General features: G+C 38.8%; 1 protein-coding gene across 11 annotated transcripts in view; it reads right to left on the minus strand.

The window, feature by feature from the left end:
* Nucleotides 1-13,126, minus strand: part of tjp1b (tight junction protein 1b) — a 79,017-nt gene that overhangs the window by 31,973 nt on the left and 33,918 nt on the right. The window contains exon 1 of one of the 11 annotated variants that reach the window (XM_066669927.1): nucleotides 10,136-10,707. The exons of the other annotated variants lie outside the window; for them this stretch is intronic. Within the exon in view, the coding sequence (XP_066526024.1) occupies nucleotides 10,136-10,162 (27 nt within the window). The 5' untranslated portion in view covers nucleotides 10,163-10,707. Of the gene's footprint in view, nucleotides 1-10,135; nucleotides 10,708-13,126 lie in introns of those variants that run through there. 11 annotated transcript variants of the gene reach the window in all.

Below are 13,126 nucleotides of genomic sequence, written 5' to 3' on the forward strand. Positions count from 1 at the left end.
TAAAAAGACTAAGAGGCACATGCCACAAAAAATTTCAGCCAGGCCATCCATTTGGGCAATTTGTCGAAAACATCTAATACCTATCAGTCATAGCAACATACAGCCATGACCTGAAAAACCTTGATGCAGGTTAGGCTCATGTGGAAGGAAATATGTGAAAGTATTCCTGAAAATTGTGGCCATTTTAACTGCATTGGTTTTCATAGAGTTTTTAACACAGAAGCGAATGAAGGTAGGTTAGGAAAACATGCCCTACTTTTAGTAGAGCTCAGCAGCAGAATGGGGTCTTTACGGCCAGTTTTTTTGAGAATGAATCTCAAAATTTTTTTTTGTCAATGTAATCACTAGGACCTGAAATATCATTTTCGAATGACAGCAAAAAGACAAGATGGTAAGCTATGTGTGTAACAGAACTGTAGCAGTTCAGCACAGACAGATGCAAACTGAAAACACTGTACACCTTAAAGCAGCCAAATAGATAGGAGTGGGGGGGGGGATGCCCATTATTCTATCTTAAGGCCACATACACACCACCCTGTGATTTCCATGCTCCACCGAGAAGCATGCAGAGTCAAACATTCAAGTCTAGAGGATACTACACAGAAAGAACAGGTCCTAACATAACGGGATATGGAGTGAGGCTATATCGTTTATATTGATATTTGAAGTTTTTAAATTGCTCTAAGTGTAAATCTTGCACATAGCCCCGTCCCCACCCGCGTTCTTACACACACACACACACACACACAGAGCGTGAAGAGAAGTTAGTCTATAAAAAGAAAAGCAGCGGTTCAGTTATATGGAAATGGCTCGGATTTGACCGGTCAGATGAGTAGTAGAAACGGCTATCTGCAGGGAATGCCAAAAGGAGGTAGTATCAAAATGCGGGGGTACTCCCAGCCTATTTCACCACTTACAACAGCAGCACAAACTTCTGTACGAAGCTGTTAAACTCCAAGTTGCTGCTACTACCGTTCTGAAGCATTCACATCCCAGTACCACTAAACCAGTTCAGACAGCATTGCAAGCTTCATTAGCTAACGCTGTGCCTTACGAAAAGAAAAGTACAAAGTGGCGTGATATTACTAAAGCGGTAGTTTACTACAGAGCAAAGGGTACGCTCCTCGTCTAAAAAGCTGATTAAAACTCTTGACCCATGATACCAATTGCCCAGTCGCAATTTCTTTGCACGAGAAGCGCTGCCTAACGTGTACATTTAAGTCCAACAGACCCTTTCCAACCAGCTCGCGAGAGTAAAAACATTTTGCCTTGACCACAGATATATGTTTGAGACGCACCTGTGAGCCACATTTGAGCGTGACTATCCGTTTTTTTGAAGATTGGTAGATTAAATGTGCATGTCTGCAGACGAGCTACTTCCTAGAAGCCCATACTGGAAACACATAGCTGAAGCATTTACACTGTTTTTAAAAGCACTTTATTAACTTACAGACCTACAGTGTGTGTAATAAAGTAATTTGTCATATACTTCAGTCTTTATTCTGATAAATAAAAATGTTATTTTAATGTTAATGTAATGACATGATATTAAGATGAGATTCAAAATTACATTCAGATGCAACTACTTACATTCTGTATACAAAATGGTTCAATATTTAAGGTTTTAGAATGGCACATTGGATGTTCCCTTCATTTAGACTGCATTAAAGATGCATTTTAGATTCAGTACAAACACAAAGTAAAAGCTATACTAAACTGTACCCTGAGATATTACAGTAGTAATGCCACAGCCAAATACCAAATACAACATGTTACAATTGGTATATTTAAGCTACGTGCTATGGACTGATTTCCGCAGGCTACTTTGAAGTCCAAACAGGTTAAATAACTACACAAGTTCCAAATATTACTGAAATGTATATTTAAAGCAGTACTTTCTGATCACCTCAGGAAGTTCACAAATCATCTTTATCTGACCTTCCAACACTTAATCAAGCTGAAGATCTGGCAGATAACCCTCCACCAGCACAAACAAACTGAAGCAGCCTGAACACTGCAAGAGCTCCAATTCAATCAGTGTGCTAGATAGAAACAGAAAGCCACAATGAGAGCAAAAAAGTGACAGAGAGGGAGCACAAAGCAAGCCTGGGATATAAATAAAATAAATAAATAAAAATATATCTTAAGTACTTTAAACAACTCAATAAACCTGCAACTCCCAGTCCCCCCTTTTTAGTAGGCCTAAAAGCTCAGGTATGTCTCCATTTTTTTTTAATCTCTCATCCCCATCTGCGCCTCGGTCTCTTGTTGGCTCTCCTTTGCCTCTTAACACACACACACACACATAGCTGAGGCTTGGCAGCATTGCAAGAGTAGTGTGTAGAGGGGAGGGGAGCTGCAGTTGTGCTACAGTGTGGAGCTCCACTGCTCAGTAGGAGCAGTGATCCATCTGCAGTGTAAAGTTCTGTATTGGCCTTAACCCATTCGGTGCAGCCATTTGCCCTCTGTTTATGAGCTATTCTCAAGCATTCTAGCACTAAAACCTAATTTATATTTCTGTGTTGAACCTACGCTGTAGGGAACGTGTCAACGCGGACCTGATAAGCACCTCTGATAAGCACAACGACTGTGACTGGTCAGAAGTCGGATGGTCACTGTATATGCAGAACTGAAGTACAGAAGCATGAACTCCCCTCCTCCACATACAGAGATGTGGATTCAGCCCTAGTGGTGTGGTGGTGTAATGGCAGAGCGACGCAAACACCAACTCAGGTGTATAAACGCTTGTAGCCTGATGAGCACCTCTCCAAAAATGTAACCATGTATCCATGCAGACCACAACATCTGTGATTGGTTTGTAGTCAGACATACATTATTTAAATTGAACCGAAGAACTACAGGAAAATTAACTCCTCTCCTCCACACACAGAAGCAAATTCATAGCGAGAGATTTCCTCAGACATGGTGTGGACATCAGGAATTATTACAGGGCTTTGTATTTGTTTCATTCCTGGAACCTCATGTAAACGATGCTCTGTCCCAAACAACATTCTACTCCCTTCTACTACACCACTACATAGTGTAGAGCAGGGTATCCCAAACTTTTTCTGCCATGCTACCCTTTCTCACCATATCCCTTTCGCACCCCCAGAGGCTCGAGGTTCTGCATCGAGTCAACGCATATAAGTATAAATCAGCCTTTAGACATGGCATCAGTGTCATCAAGTGCTCCTAAGCTCTATAAGGACTTTGTGCTTTTCAGCCTAAAAAAACTGAAACACACATGTAAATTTTTGTCTTAAATGTCCAAAATAACTACAGTAAAACACTACTGAGGACATTCTCTTCTGATAAAAGTAAACTTAAAAATATCAAGCCAAAGTAAAAGTGGACAGGATTACAGTGCACAAAAGAGATAGCAATTTCTGAAGCAGCAGCATTTGCATATCACACACAGTTGGAAGTTTCACTGCCAAAGATAGAAGAGTGATATGCTGCATAGTGAGGATAACACTGCATGGTCTCCTAAGTGCCCCGTGCCAAGGTTTTATTCATCTCTCCCTCTCTCGTAGTCACACTAACAGTAGGAGTTCTTTTAGATGCTTTACAGACAGGTGAACCAGCTGAGATAAGTAGTTTTCTGTTGTAGAATAGTGTTTGCACACCAAGATATACTCGTCTCCAATCCCTCACCTCCGCACAGATGTTTTGATAGACAGTAGTGATACAAGCGACTGTTGGCAGATACAAAACACACACATACACACAGCTGCCTGGGAGATACCTGGCAAGCTGTCATGGTGAAATTTGTGTCTAATCAGGCCATGAGTGGCGACAAATTCCATGCATGTTTAACTTCCTCTTTTCCTATGGTAGTATTGAAAACACATAGAACGTACAATGTGCTCTAAGAGTTCAAATTCTACTTCAGGTTTTGTAACAAAGGTGGGTAAAGGATTATCAGCAAGACGGTATGAAGTCCCTCTCAAGTCTCAATCCCTAGAACACCACCTTCAGCGAGGAAAGAATGGGAGGAAAATATGTGGCACCAGTGAAGTTGTTCTTCCATATCGAAAAAGCTATAAATAGCTCAAGGCTGCTGACGCCAGAGTATTATAAAGAGCCCATATGTAATGATTAGAGCTCAGGTTTCACAAGGAGATCATGGAGCAGACAAATTGATCTGCAGCTAAAGTTTAATTCAGTGACTTTCACATGTACTGGGACATGAATTTACCCTTATTTACATCAAAGGGTAACAAAAAATCTTATATTTCCATTACTGAATTTTACGAACAATCAAAGACACCTGCAAACAGAACACAGCACTTTGACAGCACTTTTTTTTTTGTACATTTTACAAATTATATACTGTTGAATATAAAACAGCCCCCTCCAGGGTGTATTCCCGTCTTGTGCCCAATAATTCCAGGTAGGCTCTGGACCCACCATGACCCTGAACTGGATAAGCACTTACAGATAATGAATGGATGGATGAATGAATGAATATAAAACAGTATATCAGAGTATCAGCTATCAGAATAATTATCTGAATTATAAGAATAATTTAATTAATGTAATATAATCTTTACATGCAACCAATCTTTCAAACGTATATATCAAGATGCCCTTACTGTATTCCTGCTGAGCATTATATTTAGCTGGGGCCCCTAATTCAGTATGATGTACAATTCACGAACAAAATGTGTATTTGCACAAAAAGAAAACCTCTACAGCGCAAATGCATGAGTACAGACGTGAGGTGTTGACTGGTGTGTGTGTGTGAGTGTAATACAAAAAGTCTATTATACAAATTGTCACCATTTTTAAAGCTATGTGCAATAAGTCAAAAATTAAAATTAGAAAATTTGTCTGTTCAAAATTAGAAATTAGAACAGACAAAAATTTTATTAGCCAAAACAAAACCAATGCTTTAGAAAAAAAAAATTACCCTAAAAAACTATGAGCTAAGAGAACGGACAGTGAGTAGAAACAAGGAGGCAGTTCAAATGTTGTGTGATCAGTGTATGACCTCTACTGATGACTAGACCTTTGACCGTGGTACACTTGTCCCTGGAAATCATGTCATGCAATCAATCAAGACTTGCTTTTAGACTGAAATGCCATTCTCTTGTTTAGCATAGCACAACATATCAAATTTAGCTACATTTCCAACGACCGAGAGTGCAGAAACACTGAATATATTAATTTTGCATAATGTTAGCAAGTCTTAGAAAATAGAAAGTATTATTTCCTAGGGCAGCCACACTGATCTCTCTGTGAATTTAAACTGAAACGTAGTAGGCACTTAAACTAGTGATCCTAAAAGATGCTAGTTGGGGCTGGACGATATACCTGGAAAATATCACAATAAAATATTTCATTTCAGGCAACGTCGATAATTACTGATCATTTTCAGTCCCCTGATTTTAATATAGATCAGAAGAAAATGCTAAATTCAAACACAAGTTTAGCTTATGTTTATTTTAACAAACTTATTCATCAAGGCAAACAGATCACAATTTCAACACAACAACGAAAACTGCATTTCCTATCTATGGTCCACTGGAACATATGCTATTTTAAAGTATTTATTTTGTATACAGCATTTGTCATCTATGAAATGAAGAGTTAAACTAAAATAAAGCTCAGCCGGTAAACTCCACCAGATGTTGAAGGTAGTGGCAAAGTAGGAAACTGATGACAACTTTTTTCCTACAGATTCCCTGAACTCCAAATAAATTTGGGGAAAAAAAAGAGTTTGTGGCACAACACAACAAAGCAGAGGTCAACCATGCTAAGAAGCTTTCTGAAAACAGACTTTTCCACCATACTAAAAGATAGCATATCCTTAGCAATGCAGTATGTCACTGCAAGATGAATCTCATGCCATAATGACAAACACACAGAGACAAAAATCTCAGCAGCAAGCAAGAAGGCAAAAAGAGAGAAAAGGTATCTCTACAGAGATATGAACATCGGGGTTTTCAGTTCACAAAAGGATATGTCTGAGGACATAAAAAAATTAAAATAACTAAATAAAGCTCTTCCATAAGTAAAAAAGAAAGTTTTCTGCCAAAAGGCATAGGGCAAGACAATGAATAATGCTTAAATTCTGATAAAAGTAAAACATGTTTTACTTTTAATGAAGCAAAACAAACCAGAAAAAATGTGTTACACTGGGATGTAAGCCAATCAGTTTTTGGGTAAAATAGAATAATTAAAATTATGCAAGTCTTCAATACCCCTCTAAAATCTGGACATTCAATTTAATCAGAGTACAGCCACAATAATCAAAAGGCCAGGATACGCATGTGTGCAAGCATGGCTCTGTGTTTACAGTACATAAAGTAGGACCATGTGTTCACAGAACTTGCCGTGTGCCCAGCTCATATTCAGCTAAGAAATACTACACCAGGAAAGGAAGTCTCCACTGCTGACCTATAACCCCAACCAAGACATCAGCTGAAGAAGATCTGAATGTGGAACATGAGCAAAGGCTCCAGCAGTGGAATACACCTACTTATGACTCATGACCAATTTTTGTACAGCTGCCCAATAAGCAACACATACCAGACCACATTATCCTAGTTCAGTCTAATTTACTCCTTTTACTGTCATGGTATGGGAGTGGAAGGAGGCAGGACAAGTGAGTCGTAGTAAGACTATGACAGCATTAACTGGGTATGTTGCATGACTCCTTCTGAAACATCACAGTGTCTGTTTCATTCTAGAAAAAGGAATGAGTAAGGAGGCGAAGTCAAATTATGAATATGTGGATTAAAGGTACAATAAAAACAACTAATTTTAGCCAAAAATATAAGACAAACAGCATGGAGTTTGAAATAAACTTAAACTCCAATGATCGCCATAAAAAAAAAAAGCAACAACAAAATCATCTGCCATGCTGTCAGTAGCTGGATACAAAACCTCAGTGACACTTTGCTGAACACAACAAAAATGAAATTTGTTTTCTCTTAAATATACAATGACTGGAGAATATGAATGTGTGTGATCTATGCAATATCACCATCATCATCATCATAACATACCTGTTCAGGAATTTACACACTATGAATTATGGTTCAGTGAAGGCACTCTGCTCAGAGCAGCAAGATCACTAAAACACACTATGCTGTGACAGATCTATTTTCAGATCTCGGGTCTCAGCACATTTATTTCTGGGTCAATGAAAATGTAATGAAATTGTGTTCATGTATCACAATGGTTTCAAGCTTTAATCCTTAAAAAGTTCTAAGAAAATTATATGTACAGATATTCAATACAAAACAAAAATTACTGTCAACAATCACACAAAATGTGAATATACACTTATTGGGCCTACGCTTGTCAGACTCAAATAAAACCTTTAATGAAATTATTCTAGGCATAAAGCTTTAAATAAATGGAGTTCACAATGCTATGTTTCTGATCTACAAATAGCAAAATATTCAATATGTCCAAAATATACGCCAAACAAACTGAAAATATACAGCCTGCCTACACCCGCTAAATTGAGCAGTACAGGCAGTTTGAATATATGTGCAAAGTATTATTTTTAATAAATGGAAAATGCTCAGGCAATCCAATCTCAGCATCTCCACAGACCAGCAAAAAGACACTACAACAGAATTCCTCATTAAAAGAAATGGCATATTGGAAATAGATGGTCAATCAACTTCTAGTTAATACTGAAGGGAATAAAAGAAGGTATATAACCTAATTCTGTAAGAAATCTATCCTGAATGAGCACAAACACACACAGTCTCAAATTGTGTTGTTAGCTGTGTTTTTCCATGTTTGTTAATTTAGTGTTTGAGTATGCAATCCCAACTTTAAATGGTCATTTTAAGTAACTGAGAGAGAGAAAATGCACCAAACCGATACAGTATTAGTACTAGCTGACATTTAAGATACCAAGATAGGATTCAGAAAATAAAATGTGATCATTTGCTGTTTCTAAAATTAACATTCTCTTAGACAAGCACTTCAAATGATGTTTTGCCAGAATAGACTACATCTCGACCTTTGTCTTCTTATCACAAAAAAACCCAAAAACATTTAAATATAAAACATCTGAAGATCAGCAGGCTTTCACCATTACAGGCAAAACTTCCAGATGTAATAATACTCCTACTGCTCAGGCCACAAACCATCAGACCAACACACAACCACAGTAATCTCTTGATCCACAAGTGAAAATGCATGTCCAAGTTTCTCAGAGAACCAGGTCACCTGACATGCATGAAGCACCATGACCAAGTTGGAGAATGAGTGTGAGAGAGATACTCAGACACTGGGTTCTGGCCTATATTTTTGACCCTGATCCCTTCATCTCCAAAACATCGACATGGAACAACTGACAGTATACACCACCTCTTTCACTTGACCCCGTAATATAATTAATTATTTTGTAATTTATAAAAAATGATGGCAACTGAACAGTTTATTTGAAAAGACCAGAGGTAATTATAAAACTGTTCTGAAATCAACCAGACATGTAAAAGCCCTTCAGACCCAAAAACATGAAAAATACAAGATTCCCTTTTTTCCTTTCTATGCCTACTTCTACAGGATTAAACTTAGTAAGGAAATTCAGCTCCCTCCCCCTCATACTCTCACTATAGCATTCCACAAATACTCAAGGTTTCAGTATCAGCATCAGCAAAGTGGTATCATTCCACTTCTGCAAACAATAAATCATGAATAGACTAATCTTTTCACTGGGCTAATATTAAAGCATTGACGTGAACAGTCATAATAGAGCAAACTGTATTTCATTTCTTCAAAGAACTGGTAGTATTAAGTCAGAAAATAGTGTAACCACAGCCCTAAATCTTACCTTGTGTGACCCATGTAAAAGACAGCTATAATTATGCCAATACACCTAAAGAAGCACTAAAAGTAAACGCTTATCAAGTCTGAAATTAAATTGTGATTTTCCATATCCAGCTTCAACAAAATATCTATCTACTTATGTGGCAAGATGAAACTGAAAGTTGATGACGAAAAATTTTCAATTTGGGGAATACAGGAAAGCAATGGACTAGAGCCATTTAGACAGCAGCTTCATTGTGATTACTATGACACGGCCAAGCTGAATGACTGCTCCAGTTCAAATTACAGCCTATGGCATAAGAAAAAATGGCACACAAAAATGCACATCTAAAAACAAAGGTGTATATCAAACTTCACAACAGAAACAGGCCAGTCTATAATATGGGGTAGCAGCTTTAGTCCAGAAGCAGTCTAGACCCAGTGGAATGAAGTGGACTTGAGGAAGGGGGGGGGGGGGAATAGTTTGTTTGTTAATATGAGATGAGTAAGGTGAAGTGTACACACTGCAAACGACTCATGACACACGTCAGAGAGGAAATACAGGTCAGGCACATTCCTGGGATGTTAGTGTAGGTTTCTGCAGCTCACCTGTCAGGTTTCGACCTAAACACGCCCATGTTAAATAGTGGGCTTTTACTTTCTGACCATTAATTCCATGATTACAGTGTGGTTAAAAAGAGGGCCTAGGCCAAAGTAGTGCCACAAAACAAGACTCCAATTACTTGCATGAACAAAAAAAAAAAAAGAATTCCCATACTGAAAGGTAAAAACGTTACATATGCGAGGTGCACATCTTATAAATATACACTATATGTAAATGTGTATGTATAGTAACGTTAGCCAAATTGTAAGCACGTGAATAGCTTTACGAATATTAAGTTGGGCTTTCTGACTCCAGTTATACGCTCCTCGTAAAATGAAGCAGCTGTTAACCTTACATTCTGGCTCCTCAGACCAACAACTAACTCAAGCTCTTTAAAGCGAGAAATGTTAAACCAAGTAAGGCTAGTTATACTGAATGGAAACGAACCGGTAGCGTTTTTAGCGGCTAAGTGGGCTAAGCTAGCCCAATAGTGTGTACAGCTAGGTTGTGCTGCTAACCGCGGCTAACGAAGGCTAAAGGCTTGCCATCGCTGACCGGACTCGCCGGCGCTGGGGACGGTAACGTAAACACATGACCTTATCCATGGACGGTTACAGAGTGAGGGGGCTCTCCCCCTTCTCCGTGTTCCTAGAGGCTTTGGGCGGGTTACGGTGAGCTGAAACCCGCGCTCAGGTGATTCTGACCCTGTCGACGAAAACGACGTTATTAAACTTGAATAAATCACAGCGTTACCTTATTAGAGGCAGCCCTGGCAGACATTTTGTGCCTCCTTCAGCTTCTCACTATGAAGTTGTTCAGAAAGCGCCGTTTGTAGCCTTTAAACAGGGGAAGAGTGGCGCCCAGTAGAAGAGGAGGAACACGGTCAAAACGGCGAGGTTAACGGTAGTCGGTGTCGGTCGGTCGCCGCGGTGCCGCAGCGCCGGGCTGCAGTTTGTTTTGCTGAGCTCTCAGTGGACGAGGAGCAACATGTCAGAGACCACGAAGGGAAAAAATGAGGAGCAGAGGAGAGTCCAAAGTTGAGGAGAAGCGCTCCTTTTTTCTCCTTAACTGCACACAGCTTTCGGTAACGGCTCCCTCCTCCTGTCCCCGCCGCCGAGCTGCTGATGGGAACGACAACTCCTCCCAGCGCGATAACGCCACGAAGGTCGAGCTCAGTCTGTGTGATACCGTAACGCCTCCCGCAGTGAAATATCCGTGTGTCCGAGCCCGCTGATTCAGAGCGGATAAACCGAGTCCGTGGGGAGAGAGAGAGAGTAGTAGTGTTCCTCCTCCTCCTCCTCCTCCTCCGCCAATGTGCGGCTCCTCCACTGCAATGGCAGACTAGATCACACTCACACACACAGTGACATGTCTGTCCGGAAAAGACCACTGCGCTCCTCCAGGGGGGCACACGGATACCAAATAATCCCGGGACACAGTAACAAACACATCCCTCTTCTGCCGAGAAACGTCGCCGCCAACCCGATTCACATTCACCTATTATTTTACACGAGCGCTGGTGCAAAGTCAGGGGCATTGCCTTCTCAGTATTATGGGACGCACAGTGGGCAGCAACACACGAGCATAAAGTCACTATACTTAATACAAAGCGTTAGCTAGAGGAGCATAAAGACCCCAGCATTGGGTTATTGAGCAGTTGACATGAGTCCTCTATAGTGATTGCTATCCAATAACTTAGAGAAAATCTGTAATGATAACTGAACTTATCATCCAACATCAGTACCCGACCTCTCTGATTTTCTTAGTGGCTGAATCCCATCAAATCCAGACAGAAATATTCAAATGTCTACTCTAAAGCCATCCCAGTAGAGCTGAAGCTGCTCCAGCGGCAAATGGAAAAAAAGCTACTTCTTATTGTTTTAGAGCTCAAAGAGGTGCTGAATGAACAGGTGACCACACCATTTCTTCCAGTGTATATGTCATCATACCACTGTCAGTTACAGTTTAAACCCCTAGCTGAATTAAAAATTAATGACAGAAAAAAGAAACACCAGCCTAATCAATTTCAATACTCCTGTATTGTACAATGACCACTGGCTTATGCCACCCAGCTATAATACATTTATCAAAATTATCATTATTTACCATTACAGGGGTCTTTACCAAAATATTTACAGTCTTATGTACATCAGAATACAAGACCATTACAATGACACACTTAAAGTACAAAATACCATTGTAAATATACAACAAAATCGAATATCTGCTGAATATACATATTACTCTTGTGAATGATAGGTTTAATATACTAATATTATTGACAGGTTAATTCAATAAGTGTAATTGCATGCATACTCTATTTACACAGTTGAATAATAATGATGGAAACGTAACTTAAAAAGATATTATTTATCCCCACCGCTAGGTTAAAAAATTATAGCATAATAAGAAATGTCACATTTAATCAAAGCATACTTTAGTCAAAACTCAATTAATAACAGTTAGGATTTAATGGGAAACACTTTTTCCAGCTTTATGCAACTGTACACCATTGCACGCTGTTTGAAGAACCTAATTTAGATGTGGCTGTGACCACATTACCCCTCTAACCACAGGAAACCCTCTGCTTCTTTCACTTGTCTCTCTGTTCCCTTTCTGAGAACATATGAACATACTTCTGACAAATGAATATTAGGTTACTGAGTGAAGTACAATGTTTTTTTTTCTCCAGTTAAATCTAGTAAACCCAACTGACACACACACACACACACACACACACACACACAGTCATCAGTCATAATCTGTCATTAAGACCACCTCCTTGTTTCTACACTCACTGTCCATTCTCACTTGTAGAACACTGTAGTTCTACAATTACAGCCTGTAGTCCACTACTGTGTCTGATCCCCCCACACCCCCGCGCAAATAACACAAGCTATGTGTGAATACTGACCATTGAAAACAAGGGTGAAAGTGGGCAAACTCACATAACATGCTGATTCTGTGACTGTGCTTTAAGAATGACCTCTGCTTTTATTAGCATTAGAAGAGTGGTCCAGCCTAAACACTCTTTATAACTTCAGTGTGAATGGGTGGGGACAAATTGTTGTAGGCTGAATAGGTATGTAAATGCTTTGGTTTCCCTGACATCACCAAAACAAGAGTCAAGACTGTCTTTGTGACTTAGTTTCTATAATGTACATTGTGGAATGAATAGTACATTGTAGAAATGTACATGTTTACATTTTAGATTACTGTTTAATGTTTAAAAAGAGTGAACATGAATTTCCATGATATGAGCTATTTTACTTTAAAATATGAGTTAAATGTAAATATCAGAGCATATGCAAAAATCAGAGACTTTCATTTTTCAAATTAATCTACAGGGGTATTATCTAACATTCAGCTTTGGGAATTAATTTAATTCTTTTTTCATTTCTGAATTATTTTTCACTTCTGAAAAATTACACATTTTTTTGCACACTCAGTTTTCTTAAAGTGGATGGACTAACATAAGCATGATTTTATTTTGTTTCTCAGGTAGGTGTTGCTCTGTATTAAGAGTCATTTTTTTAATTATTTAAAAAAAAAAACATGCTTTTTAACACATTCATTAGATTTCCCTCTTTGTTATATAAGTGAATTATCTTTTTTTGTTAATGTTCTTTAAATGTGTTCTGAAATATTAATAGATTATGCCTGATGGTAATACTGCCTGGAAATTAAATAATTACAAAGTGGTCTCTGACTTTTGCATGACAATGTTTCTTTATTGAATGTTTA

The sequence above is a fragment of the Hoplias malabaricus genome, chromosome 4 (assembly GCF_029633855.1).
Source record: "Hoplias malabaricus isolate fHopMal1 chromosome 4, fHopMal1.hap1, whole genome shotgun sequence".
Taxonomy (NCBI): domain Eukaryota; kingdom Metazoa; phylum Chordata; class Actinopteri; order Characiformes; family Erythrinidae; genus Hoplias; species Hoplias malabaricus.